Source organism: Leptodactylus fuscus, chromosome 11 (genome assembly GCF_031893055.1).
Source record: "Leptodactylus fuscus isolate aLepFus1 chromosome 11, aLepFus1.hap2, whole genome shotgun sequence".
In the NCBI taxonomy this organism is placed as follows: Eukaryota; Metazoa; Chordata; class Amphibia; order Anura; family Leptodactylidae; genus Leptodactylus; species Leptodactylus fuscus.
In genome coordinates, this window is record NC_134275.1 from 89,256,958 (window position 1) to 89,280,743 (window position 23,786).

Consider the following 23,786-nt stretch of genomic DNA (forward strand, 5'->3'; position numbering starts at 1 on the left):
GGTGAGTGTGATCAGTAATGGGGTGAGTGCGATCAGTAATGGGGTGAGTGTGATCAGTAATGGGGTGAGTGCGATCAGTAATGGGGTGAGTTTGATCAGTAATGGGGTGAGTGTGATCAGTAATGGGGTGAGTGCGATCAGTAATGGGGTGAGTGTGATCTGTATTGGGGTGAGTTTGATCAGTAATTGGGTGAGTGTGATCAGTAATGGGGTGAGTGTGATCAGTAATGGGGTGCGTGCGATCAGTAATGGGGTGAGTTTGATCAGTAATGGGGTGAGTGCGATCAGTAATGGGGTGAGTGCGATCAGTAATGGGGTGAGTGTGATCTGTAATGGAGTGAGTGCCATCAGTAATTGGGTGTGATCAGTACTGGGGTGAGTGTGATCTGTACTGGGGTGAGTGTGATCAGTAATGGGGGAGTGTGATCAGTAATGGGGTGAGTGTGATCAGTACTGGGGTGAGTGTGATCAGTAATGGGGTGAGCGTGATCAGTAATGGGGGAGTGTGATCAGTACTGGGGTGAATGTGATCAGTAATAGGATGAGTGCCATCAGTAATGAGGTGAGCATGATCAGTAATGGGGTGAGTGTGATCAGTAATGGGGTGAGTGTGATCAGTACTGGGGTGAGTGTGATCAGTAATGGGGTGAGTGTGATCAGTAATGGGGTGAGTGTGATCAGTACTGGGGTGAGTGTGATCAGTAATGGGGTGAGCGTGATCAGTAATGGGGGAGTGTGATCAGTACTGGGGTGAATGTGATCTGTACTGGGGTGAGTGTGATCAGTAATAGGATGAGTGCCATCAGTAATGAGGTGAGCATGATCAGTAATGGGGTGAGTGCCATCAGTAATGGGGTGAGCATGATCAGAAATGGGGTGAGTGTAATCAGTAATGGGGTGAGTGTGATCAGAAATGGGGTGAGCGTGATCAGTAAGGCCGGGTTCACACGGAGTTACGTGCCGCGAGATTTGGCACGTAGACGCCGCGTGACCCTTTGCGTGCCGTACACGCTCCCATTCATTTCAATGAGAGCGGGGAGCGTATGCGCCGCGCTAGTTTGCGGCCGTAAATAAATGCACGGCCGCAAACTAGCGCGGCGCATACGCTCCCCGCTCCCATTGAAATGAATGGGAGCGTGTACGGCACGCAAAGGGTCACGCGGCGTCTACATGCCAAATCTCGCGGCACGTAACTCCGTGTGAACTCCCCCTAATGGGGTGAGCGTGGTCAGTAATGGGGTGAGCGTGATCAGTAATGGGGTGAGTGCCATCAGTAATGGGGTGAGTGCGATCAGTAATGGGGTGAGTGCGATCAGTAATGGGGTGAGTGCGATCTGTACTGGGGTGAGTGTGATCAGTAATGGGGTGAGTGCGATCAGTAATGGGGTGAGTGTGATCAGTAATGGGGTGAGTGCGATCAGTAATGGGGTGAGTGTGATCAGTAATGGGGTGAGTGTGATCAGTACTGAGGGGAGTGTGATCAGTAATGGGGTGAGTGTGATCAGTAATGGAGTTAGTGCCATCAGTAATGGGGTGAGTGCGATCAGTAATGGGGTGAGTGTGATCAGTAATGGGGTGAGTGTGATCAATACTGAGGGGAGTGTGATCAGTAATGGGGTGAGTGTGATCAGTAATGGGGTGAGTGTGATCTGTACTGGGGTGAGTGTGATCAGTAGTGGGGGAGTGTGATCAGTAATGGAGTGAGTGCCATCAGTAATTGGGTGAGTGCGATCAGTAATGGGGTGAGTGCGATCAGTAATGGGGTGAGTGTGATCAGTAATGGGGTGAGTGGGGTGAGTGCGATCAGTAATGGGGTGAGTGTGATCAGTAATGGGGTGAGTGTGATCAGTAATGGAGTGAGTGCCATCAGTACTGAGGGGAGTGTGATCAGTAATGGGGTGAGTGCGATCAGTAATGGGGTGAGTGCGATCAGTAATGGGGTGAGTGTGAACAGTAATGGGGGAGTGTGATCAGTAATGGGGTGAGTGCGATCAGTAATGGGGTGAGTGCGATCAGTAATGGGGTGAGTGCGATCAGTAATGGGGTGAGTGCGATCAGTAATGGGGTGAGTGTGATCAGTAATGGGGTGAGTGGGGTGAGTGCGATCAGTAATGGGGTGAGTGTGATCAGTAATGGGGTGAGTGTGATCAGTAATGGAGTGAGTGCCATCAGTACTGAGGGGAGTGTGATCAGTAATGGAGTGAGTGCCATCAGTAATTGGGTGAGTGCGATCAGTAATGGGGTGAGTGCGATCAGTAATGGGGTGAGTGCGATCAGTAATGGGGTGAGTGCGATCAGTAATGGGGTGAGTGTGATCAGTAATGGGGGAGTGTGATCAGTAATGGGGTGAGTGTGATCAGTAATGGGGTGAGTGTGATCAGTAATGGGGTGAGTGTGATCAGTAATTGGGTGAGTGTGATCAGTAATGGGGTGAGTGCGATCAGTAATGGGGTGAGTGCGATCAGTAATGGGGTGAGTGCGATCAGTAATGGGGTGAGTTTGATCAGTAATGGGGTGAGTGCGATCAGTAATGGGGTGAGTGCGATCAGTAATGGGGTGAGTGTGATCTGTATTGGGGTGAGTTTGATCAGTAATTGGGTGAGTGTGATCAGTAATGGGGTGAGTGCGATCAGTAATGGGGTGCGTGCGATCAGTAATGGGGTGAGTGTGATCAGTAATGGGGTGAGTGCCATCAGTAATTGGGTAAGTGTGATCTGTACTGGGGTGAGTGTGATCTATACTCGGGTGAGTGTGATCAGTAGTGGGGGAGTGTAATCAGTAATGGGGTGAGTGCCATCAGTAAAAGGGTGAGTGCAATCAGTAATGGGGTGATTGCGATCAGTAATGGGGTGAGTGCGATCAGTAATGGGGTGAGTGCGATCAGTACTGGGGTGAGTTTGATCAGTAATGGGGTGAGTTTGATCATTAATGGGGTGAGTGTGATCAGTACTGGGGTGAGTGTGATCAGTAATGGGGTGAGCGTGATCAGTAATGGGGTGAGCGTGATCAGTAATGGGGTGAGCGTGATCTGTACTGGGGTGAGCGTGATCTGTACTGGGGTGAGCGTGATCTGTACTGGGGTGAGTGTGATCAGTAATGGGGTGAGTGTGATCTGTATTGGGGTGAGCGTGATCTGTACTGGGGTGAGTGTGATCAGTAATGGGGTGAGTGTGATCAGTAATTGGGTGAGTGTGATCAGTAATGGGGTGAGTGCGATCAGTAATGGGGTGAGTGCGATCAGTAATGGGGTGAGTGCGATCAGTAATGGGGTGAGTGTGATCTGTATTGGGGTGAGTTTGATCAGTAATGGGGTGAGTGTGATCTGTATTGGGGTGAGTTTGATCAGTAATTGGGTGAGTGTGATCAGTAATGGGGTGAGTGCGATCAGTAATGGGGTGAGTGCGATCAGTAATGGGGTGAGTGCGATCAGTAATGGGGTGAGTGTGATCTGTATTGGGGTGAGTTTGATCAGTAATTGGGTGAGTGTGATCAGTAATGGGGTGAGTGCGATCAGTAATGGGGTGAGTGCGATCAGTAATGGGGTGACTGCGATCAGTAATGGGGTGAGTGTGATCTGTAATGGAGTGAGTGCCATCAGTAATGGGGTGAGTGTGATCAGTAATGGGGTGAGTGTGATCAGTAATGGGGTGAGTGTGATCAGTAATGGGGTGAGTGCGATCAGTAATGGGGTGAGTGTGATCTGTAATGGAGTGAGTGCCATCAGTAATGGGGTGAGTGTGATCAGTAATGGGGTGAGTGTGATCAGTAATGGGGTGAGTGCGATCAGTAATGGGGTGAGTGTGATCTGTAATGGAGTGAGTGCCATCAGTAATGGGGTGAGTGTGATCAGTAATGGGATGAGTGTGATCAGTAATGGGGTGAGTGTGATCAGTAATGGGGTGAGTGTGATCAGTAATGGGGTGAGTGTGATCAGTACTGGGGTGAGTGTGAATAGTATTGGGGCATAAGTAGGATTGAACGATCTTAAGGGTAGGGCATAAACATACGACTCCTTTAATAAATCACTAAGCTCATAGTTTTGTTCCCAGTTCACATCATTTCTGTTTAATCCCTTTCTCATGTTTGTTCCCTCTAGAGACAAGATCTTCCTTCCACTCACACGTGGCATCGCGGTGCTCGCTGGGGTTCTTGTGTCTGTTATTAATGGAGTTCTTATTTACAAAAGTAAGTTTTACTACTGAACAGCTTGTGTCTTTTAGGTTGGGGCCCCACCTTGCAGAAACGCAGCTTTTTTTTGTTGCAGATTTTGTTGCGTTTTTTGAGCCAAAGCCGAGAATGGCCACAAGAGGAATAGGAAATATTTAGGAAGTCCTTCTACTTCTCCCTTCTGCTCATTCCAATCCTGGCCTTGGCTCACAATACCACAGCAAAATCTGCAACAAAAAAACCTGTTTCTGCAATGTGGGACCTCAGTCTTAAAGGAAATGTCTGGGAAAAAAATGTTATTTTTTTTAAATAGGCTGGAGGGTGTGTGTGAAAAAAAAAAAAAATTCACTTGTCGGGGCTCTGATGTCCTTCTAGTGGAAGTCAATCAGGGGCCTCCGCATGTGATGTCACTTCCTGTAACGTCCCGGGTCCCTCCCTGAAGTTGCTGATTGGCCTCAGCTGTCACATGACTGCAGAGACCAATCAGTGGAAGAGATCCAGAATGTCACAGCCCACGAGGAAATTTACTTTGACAACAAAGCTGAGCAGAAGGACTGGACGGTGCTGGGAGGAAAGTTTTTGTTTTTCCCAGTATTTCGCTTTCCATTTGTGTTACTAATCCGATCTCTTTCTCTTATTTCAGGGAACTAAATGCAGAGCGAGCACCAATGTGTATTGCGGTATATGCCCTCCAGATGGACTAAGGTACCCAACAGACACAGCACAACAATACAGTGAACGGAGTTCTAAGACACAAACAGTGTACCCGATCCACAGTGGCTGCCGCAGGCCTGTAATGCTGATGAGCCCCGGTAATATTGGGGGGTGTTCACATGTAGGAATTTGTCACTGACTTTTTCTGCTTGACAAAAACTGATATGGGTTTGGAGTCCTGAAGTTTTGAGCTTATAACGTGAATAGGAGTAGAGCTGCGTCCAGGCCCATCCATGTGGTAGCTTTCAGCAGATCGGTGCGGGGTCTGGGCATCCAGCCCCCAATGATTGGAGGGTGTCATCATTGATTGCTGGATAGGTCATCAGTATGAAAGACTACCTGGAGGATGGAAAACCTCATGAATGGATACCCAGCCCTATACCATAGCTAACCCTACGTACCTACATATAAAGGATCACTGCTTATGTACAGACACCGTATGCCAAGGGAGATCACAATGGCCTTTATTATATTGGACACCAGGCCCATTTGCAGCCCAGTCCCATTCTAATGGACCACTCTGCAATATAAGGCTCTGTGCTTGGTAAGCAGCGAGGTAGGCTGCACCACTCGGCTGATCACTGTGGCCTTTTCATACAGCTGATCGGTGGGGGTGCCGGTGGTCAGACCCCCTCAAATCTAATACTGATGAATTAATAAAAAGCCAGTGCAGTATCCAACGTCTCTCACCCTCAGTGATCAGCTGATCAGGTTTCATCACGAGAGAACTTTTTTTTAATATCATTGTATTCCTTGTCATTCTAGAACCGTTTAAAGTGACAAACAATTTCTCTGAAGTAATCCATGAAGATTCCAGCTTTCCTTCTGCCCCCTGCCAACTTTCTCATTACATCTGCTGATTGATCATGTATTAGGACATGGTCAGATACCGAGCACAGCCGCTGCACAATGTACGGTGCTGTGCTTGGTGAAGAGGCTACAGAATCCATCCTAATGCTGTGACCTCACATACAGCTGGTCGCTGGGTGGTCCTGGTATTGGACCCCTGCCAAGCTGATTATTATGTCCTATCCCAAGATAATTCCAGTACAAAGAGCTGGGAATCAGTTGCACCAGTGTAGCCAAGGTATACTTCCTCGGAGCCAGGAGACGTCTTCTCATTGACCACACATGTACAACTCCTTCTCCGTTCACCCCTGACATCACACCAGCCCTCTCTAATAATTACTTGACTTTGAGGAAAATATTTTGCCAAATGAAATTAGATAAAACCTCTTCAAGGACATAAGTCAAAGATGTGAAGAGTCGGGCACGGCTTTGAGGGATGTGCTTTAATGTATCTGCAGGCTGAGCTATAGCCATGTATTCATTTCAGCTAAAAAATAGGAAAATTCTCCTGGATTACCAATATTTGAGATGTTTCAGTCTCTTTCTCAATGATGATTGGACATCTCTGTTTTTTAAGCTGTAGATCAGAGGGTTAAGCATGGGGACGGCAGCGGTGTTAAAGAGAGAGAACAACTTATTGGACTCTAAGGAGTCTGCTGTGATGGGTCTCAAGTATTGGCAAACCAAGGTGGCATAGAGAAGGACAACAACTGTAAGGTGTGAGGAACATGTGTAGAAGGCTTTACGTCTTCCAATGTTAGACTGGATCCTCAAGATGGAGGCAATGATGAAAACATATGGAGTGAAGGTGAGAAGGAAGGGTGTAAAGCTTAAAAGCAAGAGCCCTTCAAGAAGGCTGAGGAGCTTTAAGGTGGAGGTTTCACTGCAGGAAAGATTTAGAAGAGGCACAAAATCACAGAAAAAGTGATTGATAACATTGGATTTATAACAAGAGAACTTGGATAACAATGCAAGGTATGGCACAACTTCTATAAAAGATATCACCCAACAAACCACGGATAAGAGAACACACACTTTACAGTTCATGATAACAGAATATCGTAAAGGTTTACAGATGGCGACATAACGGTCGTAACTCATGGCGGTCAAGATCAGAAGCTCACTGCAAGACAAGCAAGAGAATATGTAGAACTGGATTAAGCAACTGGCATAAGAAACTTTCTTCTCTCCTGTTATAAAACTTCCTATGATCTTATGTAGAGTGACAGTGCTGGAAGAAATGTCCAAGATGGACAAGTTGGCCAAGAAGTAGTACATGGGAGTGTGAAGGTGATGGTCTAGGCAGACCAACAAAAGAATGGTCACGTTTCCACCAAGAGTTGATAGATAAATGAGAACAACCAGGAGGAAGATTAGAACTTGCAAGCTCGGAAGACTGGAAATTCCCTTAATGATGAAGAAAGTCACCATTGTCTGGTTAGCGTGTTCCATGTAAGATGTTGGTTTATGGATGTGCTGAAACAAAGAACATCTCCATGTAAGACGAAGAAAGATATTTGTATGTTATACTTATTGTGGTACATCAACTAGATATTCCATAAGCCTGTGTCTGGTCAACAACGGGGAACTCCAGGAACCCTGATCACTAGGCAATTCCCCGAAACTGGCATTTGTGTATGGAGGGACAGAGCGACTTCTCATACACAGATGGACAACACAACATTGTGTATACATCAGATACCCCAATGATGAGATTGTTTTCTAAAAATGAATTGCTTATAAGAATAATATCAGATTGTTGGAGGTGATATCTGAACGAGGGAGGAAATCTCAGATTGGTGGAGGGAATATCTGAATACAAGGGGCATATCAGATTAGTGGAGGTCCATCGGTCCATCCATATCCATCAGATGCATTAGTAATGAGAATGCTCTTCCTTAGAAGAATTGCTTACAGGGGCAATATCAGATTGGTGGAGGGAATATCTCAATGTGGGTGGATTTCAAGTTTGTGAAGATCCAACCACGGGAGCAATCCAGATCACTCTTTGGTTTCCTTATTTTACAATACCATATTAAATGGATACTCTTGTCTAGAGGGATTGAGGGAGACCTCAGAATATTTTTGCAATACATTGAGTGCCTATGGTTCTATACAGTACATAGCTGATGTGCGCTTAGGTTCTTACAGTGGTTGATCTGATGACAAAAATATGACGACCTAATCTGGGTTTGATATTGTGATCTCATATACTGATCTTTTTTTTCAGTAATATGAGGACAATATTGACCGTCATGTCTAGTCTTACCTGGTACTCAGATCATTCTCTGTGCATCTATCTCCAAACCAAGCAGAGAATTTAATAACCTTCTGGTAAGCCTGGGAGGAAGTCTCCAGAGATCCAAGATTCCCAGAAGACCAATTATTATAACACAACAGTAATATATTTAACAACTCAACATTATTAGTCCAGGAACATGTTTCTAACCTTATTAGAATGATAGAAATAGAAGTTACCAGTACGTAAAGTCTAAGTAAATTGATATAGACTAGAATGTCCCATCCATATTACCAGGGACACCAGACAAAATCGTCCTCCTTGAAGCGAAGCCCTCCAAGTGTACCAAAGCAAAGATGTGCCATCTCTTAAGGGTGCTGTATTAGCCCCAGCCCTGTTCTGTAGAACTCAGAACCCAAAACTCATGTTGGGGAGTTTGAGAGTCATTTGGGTGACTCCATTTCTGTTTTTCAGTCAGCAGAGTACATAAGAGATCCCTCAATAAGAGAACCAACCACAAAAGTTAAGCAGCATCGGTAGGATTTTTTGGCCGCTCAGTTCTGGGGATTGGTTCTGCTCTTAATGAATTTAAAGGGTCAGTTGCTTTAATGGGTTTATATTAAAGGGATTGTTCAGGGAGTATATATTTATTCACTTACCTTTTCGGCGGAATGCTTTGGATGGACAAAGGGCTTCTGGCAATGTCACAATCTCCAGGTCATGTGATCGGAGGCAACATTAGGCTACCTGAGTTGTTCTGTTCCCCCTTTCCTTGATTGATTGATTGATTAATTACTTGTGAGATCAGGGGAAGGATTGGGTGAAGCACCTCAGGGGCGGAGTTACCTGTAGAGCTGAAAGCTGCCTTCAATCACATATCCCAGGGGTCGTCACATTGTTAGAACCCCGGGTCCATAAAAGCATTCCGTAATGGGGTTATTTCTTTATTTTTGGTTTTACATCATTCGCTGTGCTCCATCTTTAAAACAATTGGCACCCCCACAATATCAGGAAGGGGTATCGCTTGGTTTTCATGGCAGCCTATTAAAAGTCACAGATAGGAATATTATAGAACAGCTTTCAGGATACTGTATAATCGATTACATGATCGCTTGTTCTAGCCCTCTCGGTGACTACAAAGCCCCATTTTACATCGAAAAATAAATAGGAATGTGATTTGTAGCACCAGAAATTATTTAATGTCATTAGAAAATAAAATTTGCCCCACAAAAAAACAAAATCCCCAGACTATGTCTAAAAGGTTGCAGCTCTCGGAAGGCAGGGAGGAAAATGAAACACTCAAAATGGCTGTGTCCTCAAGGAGTTAATAAAGGGGCGCTCTACCTCCATATGGCTAAAGGCATTATTCTCTGGTAAACTCTGCTTGACTCTCTTAGGGAGAGTTCACACGATGTAACGTGCCACGTGATGTGGCACGTCTACGCTGCGGGACCCTTTGCGGGCCGTACATGCTCCCATTGATTTCAATGGGAGCGGGGATCGTATGCGCCGCGCTAGTTTGTGGCCGTGATTTTGCTGATAGAGCCCCTTTAAAGTGGTTTTCTGGCAACATGTCATATGGGCAGGTGATGAATATTAGATTGTTGGTAGTCTGACACCAGACACCCCCACAGGACATCAAGGTCACATGTCCATTTTTTGTGTAGTGTCCAGCCCAGGTTACTGCAAATGATCTCCTATGGACTTTAATAGGCGCTAAGCATAGAGAACACAGCTGTCTGCTTCCTGCTCCATTCTCTGTGAATATATGGGCGAGAACAGCTGGTCACAGTGAGGGGTTCTGTGTGTCCAACCAACACCAATCTAATGTTGATGAACTATCCATAGAATAGGCAGGGCCGGCATTAGGGGAAGGGTACACTGGGCATTTGACCAGGACCCCTGTTTCCAAGTGTTCCAGAGCATCAAACTTTTGATCTGATGAATCCGATCCAAGAGCTTCACTTAGAGTTGGAGTCCAACTTTGGCCTCAAAATAAAATGGTTATTATTAATTATATTTTACAATTTTTAGAATTGTGTAATTAATTAGATGCGTCATTTTTTACATATTTATTTTCACAGGAATTCAGTCATCACATTACTGTATGTAGTAGTCGGAGTCCAACAAAGTAGCAGATCGGTTTCAGGATTATGACTTGGATAATTATTTTCTGATATGTTGATGAAAAAAGAGAAATTTGCTAAGCATGTATCAAGACTCCTGCAAATGATGGCGGCATTATTATATCTGTGATATGGACACTATTATGGCACATGTAATGGAAGTGACTGCAAGAGACTGAGCAACGGATTGTGACTGAGCCTTGCACTCATCTTAGGGCAGGTTCACACCTGCTCCCTGGTCTCCACTTTTAGGTTTCTGCCCGAGAAACTGGACAGGAGACGGAGACCAGCAGTCACTTTTCAAACCCATTCATCTGAATGACTTTACAAAGTGTCCGCCCGTGAGCGTTTTGTGGTCTCCGCAGTGACACACAGTCAGACATGCAGGACTTTGTGTCTGGTTAAAAAAATCCGGTTTTGCTATGGAGATCACAAAACGCTCACAGGTGCTTACGGCTGGATACTGTCTCCTGAGTTTCCATCTTCTGTTGGCAGAAGACGGAAACCTTAAAAACGGAGACCGGGACACATTTGTGAACCCGCCCTTATTTGTAGGATGCAAATTATCCACCAAACACACATCTGTCCAGCAGCAGAAGGGTTAAACACTGTAAACTTAGGTATGGCGTTTTTGGAGCATACAAAGACCCAAATTCTCCAAGTTTTAAGTCATAACATAAAAGGTACAGTGCGTACCCAATCCAAAAAAGAGGCAAAAATGGGACACAAACAAAGCAAAAAGTTACAAAAATTTAAAAAAACAGACTCCTCGGTCTGCACGATCATGTCTCTGTCTATTAAGTCTATTAAAATGACAGGTAACAAGTTCCAGGGTTGTGGAGTCGGTAAGCCACAGTTGTGACTCCGACTCCTGGATTTTATCAGGTTCCGGCTCCGGCTCCTTCATAAATGGCCAATTCGTAACAATAAATTTACTGTTGTAATTTACTATTAACATCGTGCTTATTCAGTTTCTCACCATCATATAAGTAATCAGACCACTTAGAGCAAAAACTATATTTATTAGAATACAATTAGTATTCTAAGTGTAGAACAGTGACACACAAGAAGTAAGAAATGTCTCGATCTCCAGCAGAACTGCTTATCACTGTTGTTCATAGTTTGATAGAACAGATAGATTTGAGTAACATTTATAACATTCATATGAAAATTCAATTATGAAATATTAATACTTTATTTTCAAGCTGGAGTCGGAGTCGGTACATTTCTACCGACTCCGACTCCAACCAAAACTAACTCTGACTCCGACTCCACGACTCTGACTCCACAGCCCTGGTAACAACGAATACCTGACCTGATCCTCTCCATTGTAGCCAATGGGGCGTCACAGGATCTGTCAATAGCCTTCAATCTAACCGATCCATTTATGTAAAAAATCCAGCACAGATTTAAAGTTACTATTATGTCCTTTTTTATCTTGCTGAAGGGTAGGAATAACAATATACTGTACTGTAATAACAATGCACTGGACTGTAATAACAATGTACTGAACTGTAATAACAATGTACTGTAATAACAATATACTGTACTGTAATAACAATGTACTGTACTGTAATAACAATATACTGTACTGTAATAACAATGCACTGTACTGTAATAACAATGTACTGAACTGTAATAACAATGTACTGTACTGTAATAACAATATACTGTACTGTAATAACAATGTACTGAACTGTAATAACAATGTACTGTAATAACAATATACTGTACTGTAATAACAATGTACTGTACTGTAATAACAATATACTGTACTGTAATAACAATGCACTGTACTGTAATAACAATGTACTGAACTGTAATAACAATGTACTGTACTGTAATAACAATATACTGTACTGTAATAACAATGTACTGTACTGTAATAACAATGTACTGTACTGTAATAACAATGTACTGTAATAACAATATACTGTACTGTAATAACAATGTACTGAAATGTAATAAAAATGTACTGTACTGTAATAACAATGTACTGAACTGTAATAAAAATGTACTGTACTGTAATAAAAATGTACTGTACTGTAATAACAATGTACTGAACTGTAATAAAAATGTACTGTACTGTAATAACAATGTACTGAACTGTAATAACAATGCACAGTACTGTAATAACAATGTACTGTAATAACAATATACTGTACTGTAATAACAATGTACTGAACTGTAATAACAATGTACTGTACTGTAATAACAATGTACTGTACTATAATAACAATGTACTGAACTGTAATAACAATGTACTGTACTATAATAACAATGTACTGTACTGTAATAACAATGTACTGTACTGTAATAACAATATACTGTACTGTAATAACAATGTACTGTACTGTAATAACAATATACTGTATACTCTCTGACCACTGCAATGTGAATCATCCAAATTATATTTCATATCTTTAGTCTAAGACTCAGATTTACAGGCAAGATAGTGAACAGAAGAAGGAAGGAGTAGCGGAAGTATTACATAGCTCAACGTTTTTTCACTTCCCCAGTCTGGAGGAGGAGATCGCCATTTACCAATGACTTGAAGTTCACAGCGGCCAAGCCTTACTACATACTGCTGCAGGGTTTTCACAGGGTTCAGCAGAAGCAGGTTACAACAGCTAGAACTCCAATAGAGAAGGTATGGACGATTTATTACCAGATCACCTATTAACTGTAGGGAAATCAAAGCTGTGGCTCCATCATATGTTCTAGAAGAAGAAGCAGCTGAGCATATCTGACCAATGTCATGTAACCCCTGGTAGAGAAATGAATATCACATTATCTGAACGTTCCATCACTTGATACAACAGAAATTCTAAGAGAGCGTTTTATTGTTAGATGTGGATTTATTTGTCAGTACAACTTATCAATGAAAGGTCAAAGAATTTGGTAAATGCGTATCTGGCCCCCACAAAGTATCCACAAGAGTCCCCTGCTGTTCGCTCGTACTCTCTCGAGCCCAAGAACAGCGCAAATGAAAAGTTCTGTCCTTGTGATAGAAAGGTAACACTGACATTAGACCCTTAGCCATCTCAGCTGTTTTCTCGCTGCCATCTTAACATCTTTATTTTTCAAACTATAAATAAACGGATTTAGGACGGGGACCGCCGCCGTGTTAAATAAAGAGAAAAGCTTGTTAGAGTCCAAAGTGTCCGCAGAGCTTGGCCTGAGATATTGGCAGACGAGACTCATATAGAGGAGTATGACCACCGTCAGGTGCGAAGAACATGTGTAGAAGAGAACTGGTACGTATCCTCAGGATGGTGGCAATAATGAAGACATAGGAGATAAAGGTAAGAAAGAAAGGGGTAAAACTGACAAGGAACAGCCCTTCTATAAAAAATAATAAGCCTCAAAAGAGTGGTGTCACTGCAAGACAGCTTCATGATGGGCAAAATATCACAGAAATAATCTCATTGGACTTGTAGCAGGAGAAGCGTGAGATCGCTAACATGTGCGGTACGACCTCCATGAAACCCAACGCCCAGCAGACGGCAGCTAGAAGAACACAGATCCTATTCTTCATAGTCATGTGGTAGTGCAAGGGATTACATATGGCCACATAGCGGTCATAACTCATGGCTGTCAGTATCAACAGCTCATTGCAAGTCAAGGAGGAAAAGATGTACATCTGTGACATACAGTTGGTGAAGGACATGGTATTATCCCCGGACACGTAAGACAGGAGTATCTTATGTAGCGTTATTGTCAAGCAAAAAATATCTAGAAAGGACAAGTTGCCCAAAAAGAAGTACATGGGGGTGTGAAGCTGAGGCTCCAGGCAGACGAGCAGGAGAAGAGTCGCATTGCCACTTACTGTTATGAGATATATGATCAAGGCAAGGAGGAAAACCAAGGCCTGTAGCTCAGGGACCTCCGATATCCCTTTAATGATGAAATACGTGACAGGGGTTCGATTCTGAAACTCCACATTTTCAAGGCCATTTGAATTCTGGAAGACAGAGCATGAAAGGTTTATATTGATGGATTCTAAAAAGATTCATCTTAGAAGTCAAAGACGTTAATACAAGACTGGGCCTTCTGGCTTGGTGGAAAGTTCTCAAGACTAATTAGACAGACTAGATAAATGATGGGCCTGGACCTGTGAGCGCCGTCCTTTGCCTTACTCTTCATAGATAAATAATGATGGGCCTGGACCTGTGAGCGCCGTCCTTTGCCTTACTCTTCATAGATAAATAATGATGGGCCTGGACCTGTGAGCGCCGTCCTTTGCCTTAGTCTTCATAGATAAATAATGATGGGCCTGGACCTGTGAGTGTCGTCCTTTGCCTTACTCTTCATAGATAAATAATGATGGGCCTGGACCTGTGAGCGCCGTCCTTTGCCTTACTCTTCATAGATAAATAATGATGGGCCTGGACCTGTGAGCGCCGTCCTTTGCCTTACTCTTCATAGATAAATAATGATGGGCCTGGACCTGTGAGCGCCGTCCTTTGCCTTAGTCTTCATAGATAAATAATGATGGGCCTGGACCTGTGAGCGCCGTCCTTTGCCTTACTCTTCATAGATAAATAATGATGGGCCTGGACCTGTGAGTGCCATCCTTTGCCTTACTCTTCATAGATAAATAATGATGGGCCTGGACCTGTGAGCGCCATCCTTTGCCTTACTCTTCATAGATAAATAATGATGGGCCTGGACCTGTGAGCGCCGTCCTTTGCCTTACTCTTCATAGATAAATAATGATGGACCTGGACCTGTGAGCGCCGTCCTTTGCCTTACTCTTCATAGATAAATAATGATGGACCTGGACCTGTGAGCGCCGTCCTTTGCCTTATTCTTCATAGATAAATAATGATGGACCTGTGAGCGCCGTCCTTTGCCTTAGTCTTCATAGATAAATAATGATGGATCTGTGAGCGCCGTCCTTTGTCTTATTCTTCATAGATAAATAATGATGGGCCTGGACCTGTGAGCGCCGTCCTTTGCCTTACTCTTCATAGATAAATAATGATGGGCCTGGACCTGTGAGCGCCATCCTTTGCCTTACTCTTCATAGATAAATAATGATGGACCTGGACCTGTGAGCGCCGTCCTTTGCCTTATTCTTCATAGATAAATAATGATGGGCCTGGACCTGTGAGCGCCATCCTTTGCCTTACTCTTCATAGATAAGTAATGATGGACCTGTGAGCGCCGTCCTTTGCCTTAGTCTTCATAGATAAGTAATGATGGGCCTGGACCCGTGAGCGCCGTCCTTTGCCTTAGTCTTCATAGATAAATAATGATGGACCTGTGAGCGCCGTCCTTTGCCTTATTCTTCATAGATAAATAATGATGGGCCTGGACCTGTGAGCGCTGTCCTTTGCCTTATTCTTCATAGATAAATAATGATGGGCCTGGACCTGTGAGCGCCGTCCTTTGCCTTACTCTTCATAGATAAATAATGATGGGCCTGGACCTGTGAGTGTCGTCCTTTGCCTTAGTCTTCATAGATAAATAATGATGGGCCTGGACCTGTGAGCGCCGTCCTTTGCCTTAGTCTTCATAGATAAGTAATGATGGACCTGTGAGCGCCGTCCTTTGCCTTAGTCTTCATAGATAAATAATGATGGACCTGTGAGCGCCGTCCTTTGCCTTAGTCTTCATAGATAAGTAATGATGGACCTGTGAGCGCCGTCCTTTGCCTTAGTCTTCATAGATAAGTAATGATGGACCTGTGAGCGCCGTCCTTTGCCTTAGTCTTCATAGATAAGTAATGATGGACCTGTGAGCGCCGTCCTTTGCCTTAGTCTTCATAGATAAATAATGGTGGACCTGTGAGCGCCGTCCTTTGCCTTAGTCTTCATAGATAAGTAATGGATTCCAATTCAGAGATTCCAATCTTAGCAAAAAAGGAGACATCTGATTGGACACCTTCAACTGGACGAAATTTTGATTTGGATAATTACATAGACTGTTTCAGACACATGGTCAAATCAACTATACTGGATACAAACAAAGCACTGCCGTCTAACATCAGTGCCCGGGAGAGGAGGGCCATAAAATCTCTGAGAAATAATAACGACATCATCATTAAACCAGCGGACAAGGGTGGCGCTATAGTCATAATGAACACATCAGACTACATACAGGAGGCACACAGACAGCTGAATGACACACACTACTACTCCAAGTTGGATTCAGACCCCACAGTGGAGTACTCCAAAAAACTAAAAAAAGGTTATCTCCGGCCTATCTGATGGAGCAATAAGCCTAAGCAGCCTCATTCCAGCAAGCCCTAGGACAGGGACTTTTTATATGCTTCCAAAACTGCACAAACCTGGGAACCCAGGGAGACCGATCATCTCATGTGTTGGGACTCTCACTGAACAAATCTCTGGATGGGTGGAGGGTATCCTCAAATCTTTAGTGAAGGATACAGCCAGCTACCTACAGGATACTACAGACCTATTAAACAAACTATCCACTATAGGTCCCCTTCCAGATGGAACCATCCTGGCCACCATGGATGTAGAATCCCTGTACTCCAACATCCCACACCAGGACGGTATAAATGCCTGCCAGTTTTTCATGGAAAAGCGAGGTATGAACGCTGAATCGGTGGTGAAACTGACAAAATTCATCCTCACCCACAATTACTTCTCCTTTGGTGACTGCATCTATTTACAACGGACCGGCACTGCAATGGGGAGCAAAATGGCGCCACAGTACGCTAATCTCTTCATGGCCAAGCTGGAGAGTGACTTCCTATCCACCTGCAACATTAGGCCTCGGGCCTACTATCGCTTCATTGATGATATCCTAATCATTTGGACCGGGTCTGAGGAACAGCTGAAAACCTTCCATGAACAGTTCAACCAGTTCCATCCCACCATCAACCTGACGCTCAATCACTCCTCCGAAATAAACTTCCTGGATGCAGTCATCAAGATACAGGACAACAAAATTGAGACATCGCTGTATCGGAAACCAATTGACCGCCCTACGTACCTAAGATGGGATAGTTTTCATCCTAAACACATAAAGAACTCCATTGTATACAGCCAGGCCATCAGATACCATCGCATATGTTCAAACCCTGCAGATAGGGACGAACACCTTGGGGGCCTCAAAAACACATTCTTGAGGCAGGGTTACCATCCAAGAACAGTTGATAACCAAATCACCAGGGCCACCAGAATACCAAGATCGGAGTTATTAAAATACAATACCAAACAGGAGAACACTCGGGTGCCCCTGGTGTCACATACAACCCCCACCTGGAGACGCTGAGAGGAATCACACGCAAATTACATCCACTACTGCAAAAAGACAACCGTCTAAAATCCATATTTTCTGACCCCCCTCTCCTATGCTACAGACAGCCACCAAACCTCAGGAATATGATTATTAGCAGCTCACTGTCACCTCCGACTAACAAAGGAACATTTCCATGTGGACAGAAGAGGTGCAAAACCTGCCCCCACATACTGACCACTGACAGGATAGAGATACCAAACTCTAACAGGGAATATAAGACCCAGGTACGTTCACCTGTAACACACCTAATGTAGTGTATTTGATCATTTGCACCAAATGTTCCACTGAAAATCTGTATGTTGGAGAGACTGGTCAGAAACTCAGAATGAGAATTAATTCACATCGCCATACAATCAAACAACAGAGTACTGATCTTCCCGTGCCAAATCATTTTTGCCAGGAAGATCATAATATCACCAATGACATGAAAATCTTGATCTTAAAAGGGAACTTTAAATCAAGGAAACAGCGACTGATTTATGAGTACAAGGCCATGACCCTATTCCAGACGTTGGACAATGGGATGAACATCTCACGTGGGTTTATGTCTTTTTATACACATCATTAAGACAGCCATTAAGATAAGAACTGGGGATCTGGCAATTGATTGTTTGTTGTTATAAGTATATAGTAATAAGCCTCTTCCCCCCTCCCTCCTGTAATTTTAGCCCTGTGCCCAGTCATAAATATGCAGCCTCTAGAAAGTGTTTTTTAGTTATATCTGAAGAAGAAGCTCAGAAGAAAGCTTCGAAACGTCATATTCTGTCATCATTATGAGTTAGCCATTAAAAAAGGTATCACCTACTGAAGACTTGCAAAGTTTTTTTGTTTTTTATATTTTATAACTACTGGCTAACACGGTACCAAAACAAACATTTTCCTTTTACTAGATAAGTAATGATGGACCTGTGAGCGCCGTCCTTTGCCTTAGTCTTCATAGATAAATAATGATGGGCCTGGACCTGTGAGCGCCATCCTTTGCCTTAGTCTTCATAGATAAATAATGATGGGCCTGGACCTGTGAGCGCCGTCCTTTGCCTTAGTCTTCATAGATAAATAATGATGGACCTGTGAGCGCCGTCCTTTGCCTTATTCTTCATAGATAAATAATGATGGGCCTGGACCTGTGAGCGCCGTCCTTTACCTTAGTCTTCATAGATAAATAATGATGGGCCTGGACCTGTGAGCGCCGTCCTTTGCCTTAGTCTTCATAGATAAATAATGATGGACCTGTGAGCGCCGTCCTTTGCCTTAGTCTTCATAGATAAATAATGATGGGCCTGGACCTGTGAGCGCCATCCTTTGCCTTATTCTTCATAGATAAATAATGATGGGCCTGGACCCGTGAGCGCCGTCCTTTGCCTTATTCTTCATAGATAAATAATGATGGGCCTGGACCCGTGAGCGCCGTCCTTTGCCTTATTCTTCATAGATAAATAATGATGGGCCTGGACCTGTGAGCGCCGTCCTTTGCCTTACTCTTCATAGATAAATAATGATTGGCCTGGACCTGTGAGCGCCATCCTTTGCCTTAGTCTTCATAGATAAATAATGATGGGCCTGGACCCGTGAGCGCCGTCCTTTGCCTTAGTCTTCATAGATAAATAATGATGGGCCTGGACCCGTGAGCGCCATCCTTTGCCTTAGTCTTCATAGATAAATAATGATGGACCTGGACCTGTGAGCGCCGTCCTTTGCCTTACTCTTCATAGATAAATAATGATGGGCCTGGACCTGTGAGCGCCGTCCTTTGCCTTATTCTTCATAGATAAATAATGATGGACCTGTGAGCGTCGTCCTTTGCCTTACTCTTCATAGATAAATAATGATGGGCCTGGACCCGTGAGCGCCGTCCTTTGCCTTAGTCTTCATAGATAAATAATGATGGGCCTGGACCTGTGAGCGCCATCCTTTGCCTTAGTCTTCATAGATAAATAATGATGGGCCTGGACCTGTGAGCGCCGTCCTTTGCCTTATTCTTCATAGATAAATAATGATGGGCCTGGACCTGTGAGCGCCGTCCTTTGCCTTACTCTTCATAGATAAATAATGATGGACCTGGACCTGTGAGCGCCGTCCTTTGCCTTACTCTTCATAGATAAATAATGATGGGCCTGGACCTGTGAGCGCCGTCCTTTGCCTTACTCTTCATAGATAAATAATGATGGACCTGGACCTGTGAGCGCCGTCCTTTGCCTTACTCTTCATAGATAAATAATGATGGGCCTGGACCTGTGAGCGCCGTCCTTTGCCTTAGTCTTCATAGATAAATAATGATGGGCCTGGACCTGTGAGCGCCATCCTTTGCCTTAGTCTTCATAGATAAATAATGATGGACCTGGACCTGTGAGCGCCGTCCTTTGCCTTACTCTTCATAGATAAATAATGATGGGCCTGGACCTGTGAGCGCCATCCTTTGCCTTACTCTTCATAGATAAATAATGATGGGCCTGGACCTGTGAGCGCCGTCCTTTGCCTTAGTCTTCATAGATAAATAATGATGGGCCTGGACCCGTGAGCGCCGTCCTTTGCCTTATTCTTCATAGATAAATAATGATGGGCCTGGACCTGTGAGCGCCGTCCTTTGTCTTAGTCTTCATAGATAAGTAATGATGGACCTGTGAGCGCCGTCCTTTGCCTTAGTCTTCATAGATAAGTAATGATGGACCTGTGAGCGCCGTCCTTTGCCTTAGTCTTCATAGATAAATAATGGTGGACCTGTGAGCGCCGTCCTTTGCCTTAGTCTTCATAGATAAGTAATGGATTCCAATTCAGAGATTCCAATCTTAGCAAAAAAGGAGACATCTGATTGGACACCTCCAACTGGACGAAATTTTGATTTGGATAATTACATAGACTGTTTCAGACACATGGTCAAATCAACTATACTGGATACAAACAAAGCACTGCCGTCTAACATCAGTGCCCGGGAGAGGAGGGCCATAAAATCTCTGAGAAATAATAACGACATCATCATTAAACCAGCGGACAAGGGTGGCGCTATAGTCATAATGAACACATCAGACTACATACAGGAGGCACACAGACAGCTGAATGACACACACTACTACTCCAAGTTGAATTCAGACCCCACAGTGGAGTACTCCAAAAAACTAAAAAAGGTTATCTCCGGCCTATCTGATGAAGCAATAAGCCTAAGCAGCCTCATTCCAGCAAGCCCTAGGACAGGGACTTTTTATATGCTTCCAAAACTGCACAAACCTGGGAACCCAGGGAGACCGATCATCTCATGTGTTGGGACTCTCACTGAACAAATCTCTGGATGGGTGGAGGGTATCCTCAAATCTTTAGTGAAGGATACAGCCAGCTACCTACAGGATACTACAGACCTATTAAACAAACTATCCACTATAGGTCCCCTTCCAGATGGAACCATCCTGGCCACCATGGATGTAGAATCCCTGTACTCCAACATCCCACACCAGGACGGTATAAATGCCTGCCAGTTTTTCATGGAAAAGCGAGGTATGAACGCTGAATCGGTGGTGAAACTGACAAAATTCATCCTCACCCACAATTACTTCTCCTTTGGTGACTGCATCTATTTACAACGGACCGGCACTGCAATGGGGAGCAAAATGGCGCCACAGTACGCTAATCTCTTCATGGCCAAGCTGGAGAGTGACTTCCTATCCACCTGCAACATTAGGCCTCGGGCCTACTATCGCTTCATTGATGATATCCTAATCATTTGGACCGGGTCTGAGGAACAGCTGAAAACCTTCCATGAACAGTTCAACCAGTTCCATCCCACCATCAACCTGACGCTCAATCACTCCTCCGAAATAAACTTCCTGGATGCAGTCATCAAGATACAGGACAACAAAATTGACACATCGCTGTATCGGAAACCAATTGACCGCCCTACGTACCTAAGATGGGATAGTTTTCATCCTAAACACATAAAGAACTCCATTGTATACAGCCAGGCCATCAGATACCATCGCATATGTTCAAACCCTGCAGATAGGGACGAACACCTTGGGGGCCTCAAAAACACATTCTTGAGGCAGGGTTACCGTCCAAGAACAGTTGATAACCAAATCACCAGAGCCACCAGGATACCAAGATCAGAGTTATTAAAATACAATACCAAACAGGAGAACACTCGGGTGCCCCTGGTGTCACATACAACCCCCACCTGGAGACGCTGAGAGGAATCACACGCAAATTACATCCACTACTGCAAAAAGACAACCGTCTAAAATCCATATTTTCTGACCCCCCTCTCCTATGCTACAGACAGCCACCAAACCTCAGGAATATGATTATTAGCAGCTCACTGTCACCTCCGACTAACAAAGGAACATTTCCATGTGGACAGAAGAGGTGCAAGACCTGCCCCCACATACTGACCACTGACAGGATAGAGATACCAAACTCTAACAGGGAATATAAGACCCAGGTACGTTCACCTGTAACACACCTAATGTAGTGTATTTGATCATTTGCACCAAATGTTCCACTGAAAATCTGTATGTTGGAGAGACTGGTCAGAAACTCAGAATGAGAATTAATTCACATCGCCATACAATCAAACAACAGAGTACTGATCTTCCCGTGCCAAATCATTTTTGCCAGGAAGATCATAATATCACCAATGACATGAAAATCTTGATCTTAAAAGGGAACTTTAAATCAAGGAAACAGCGACTGATTTATGAGTACAAGGCCATGACCCTATTCCAGACGTTGGACAATGGGATGAACATCTCACGTGGGTTTATGTCTTTTTATACACATCATTAAGACAGCCATTAAGATAAGAACTGGGGATCTGGCAATTGATTGTTTGTTGTTATAAGTATATAGTAATAAGCCTCTTCCCCCCTCCCTCCTGTAATTTTAGCCCTGTGCCCAGTCATAAATATGCAGCCTCTAGAAAGTGTTTTTTAGTTATATCTGAAGAAGAAGCTCAGAAGAAAGCTTCGAAACGTCATATTCTGTCATCATTATGAGTTAGCCATTAAAAAAGGTATCACCTACTGAAGACTTGCAAAGTTTTTTTGTTTTTTATATTTTATAACTACTGGCTAACACGGTACCAAAACAAACATTTTCCTTTTACTAGATAAGTAATGATGGACCTGTGAGCGCCGTCCTTTGCCTTATTCTTCATAGATAAATAATGATGGGCCTGGACCTGTGAGCGCCGTCCTTTGCCTTAGTCTTCATAGATAAATAATGATGGACCTGTGAGCGCCGTCCTTTGCCTTATTCTTCATAGATAAATAATGATGGGCCTGGACCTGTGAGCGCCGTCCTTTACCTTAGTCTTCATAGATAAATAATGATGGGCCTGGACCTGTGAGCGCCGTCCTTTGCCTTAGTCTTCATAGATAAATAATGATGGACCTGTGAGCGCCGTCCTTTGCCTTAGTCTTCATAGATAAATAATGATGGGCCTGGACCTGTGAGCGCCATCCTTTGCCTTATTCTTCATAGATAAATAATGATGGGCCTGGACCCGTGAGCGCCGTCCTTTGCCTTATTCTTCATAGATAAATAATGATGGGCCTGGACCCGTGAGCGCCGTCCTTTGCCTTATTCTTCATAGATAAATAATGATGGGCCTGGACCTGTGAGCGCCGTCCTTTGCCTTATTCTTCATAGATAAATAATGATGGGCCTGGACCTGTGAGCGTCGTCCTTTGCCTTACTCTTCATAGATAAATAATGATGGGCCTGGACCTGTGAGCGCCGTCCTTTACCTTAGTCTTCATAGATAAATAATGATGGACCTGTGAGCGTCGTCCTTTGCCTTACTCTTCATAGATAAATAATGATGGGCCTGGACCCGTGAGCGCCGTCCTTTGCCTTAGTCTTCATAGATAAATAATGATGGGCCTGGACCTGTGAGCGCCGTCCTTTGCCTTATTTTTCATAGATAAATAATGATGGGCCTGGACCTGTGAGCGCCGTCCTTTGCCTTATTCTTCATAGATAAATAATGATGGGCCTGGACCTGTGAGCGCCGTCCTTTGCCTTACTCTTCATAGATAAATAATGATGGACCTGGACCTGTGAGCGCCGTCCTTTGCCTTAGTCTTCATAGATAAATAATGATGGGCCTGGACCTGTGAGCGCCATCCTTTGCCTTAGTCTTCATAGATAAATAATGATGGACCTGGACCTGTGAGCGCCATCCTTTGCCTTACTCTTCATAGATAAATAATGATGGGCCTGGACCTGTGAGCGCCGTCCTTTGCCTTAGTCTTCATAGATAAATAATGATGGGCCTGGACCCGTGAGCGCCGTCCTTTGCCTTATTCTTCATAGATAAATAATGATGGGCCTGGACCTGTGAGCGCCGTCCTTTGCCTTAGTCTTCATAGATAAGTAATGATGGACCTGTGAGCGCCGTCCTTTGCCTTAGTCTTCATAGATAAATAATG

At 44.0% G+C, this 23,786-nt stretch overlaps 2 protein-coding genes and 1 pseudogene across 2 annotated transcripts in view; 1 reads left to right on the forward strand and 2 right to left on the reverse strand.

Annotated features, from left to right (window-relative positions):
- Positions 1–5,741, forward strand: part of LOC142185610 (cytochrome P450 2G1-like) — a 29,379-nt gene extending 23,638 nt beyond the window's left edge. The window contains exons 6-9 of the mRNA XM_075261037.1: positions 4,097–4,185; positions 4,610–4,728; positions 4,811–4,979; positions 5,647–5,741. Coding sequence (XP_075117138.1) covers positions 4,097–4,185; positions 4,610–4,728; positions 4,811–4,979; positions 5,647–5,741 — 472 coding nt within the window. The remainder of the gene's footprint in view (positions 1–4,096; positions 4,186–4,609; positions 4,729–4,810; positions 4,980–5,646) is intronic.
- Positions 5,742–6,243: 502 nt separating this feature from the next.
- On the reverse strand, positions 6,244–7,182 carry LOC142185611 (olfactory receptor 5V1-like). Its single transcript, XM_075261038.1, has one exon. The coding sequence runs from the start codon at positions 7,180–7,182 to the stop codon at positions 6,244–6,246; it is 939 nt and encodes a 312-aa protein (XP_075117139.1).
- Positions 7,183–13,122: 5,940 nt separating this feature from the next.
- The window catches only part of LOC142185614 (olfactory receptor 8D1-like), a 33,060-nt pseudogene continuing 22,396 nt past the window's right edge, over positions 13,123–23,786 (reverse strand).

Excerpts from the sequence above, each read along its gene's own strand:
- LOC142185611 (XM_075261038.1), bottom strand. The coding sequence starts at position 7,182 with ATGGAACACGCTAACCAGACAATGGTGACTTTCTTCATCATTAAGGGA.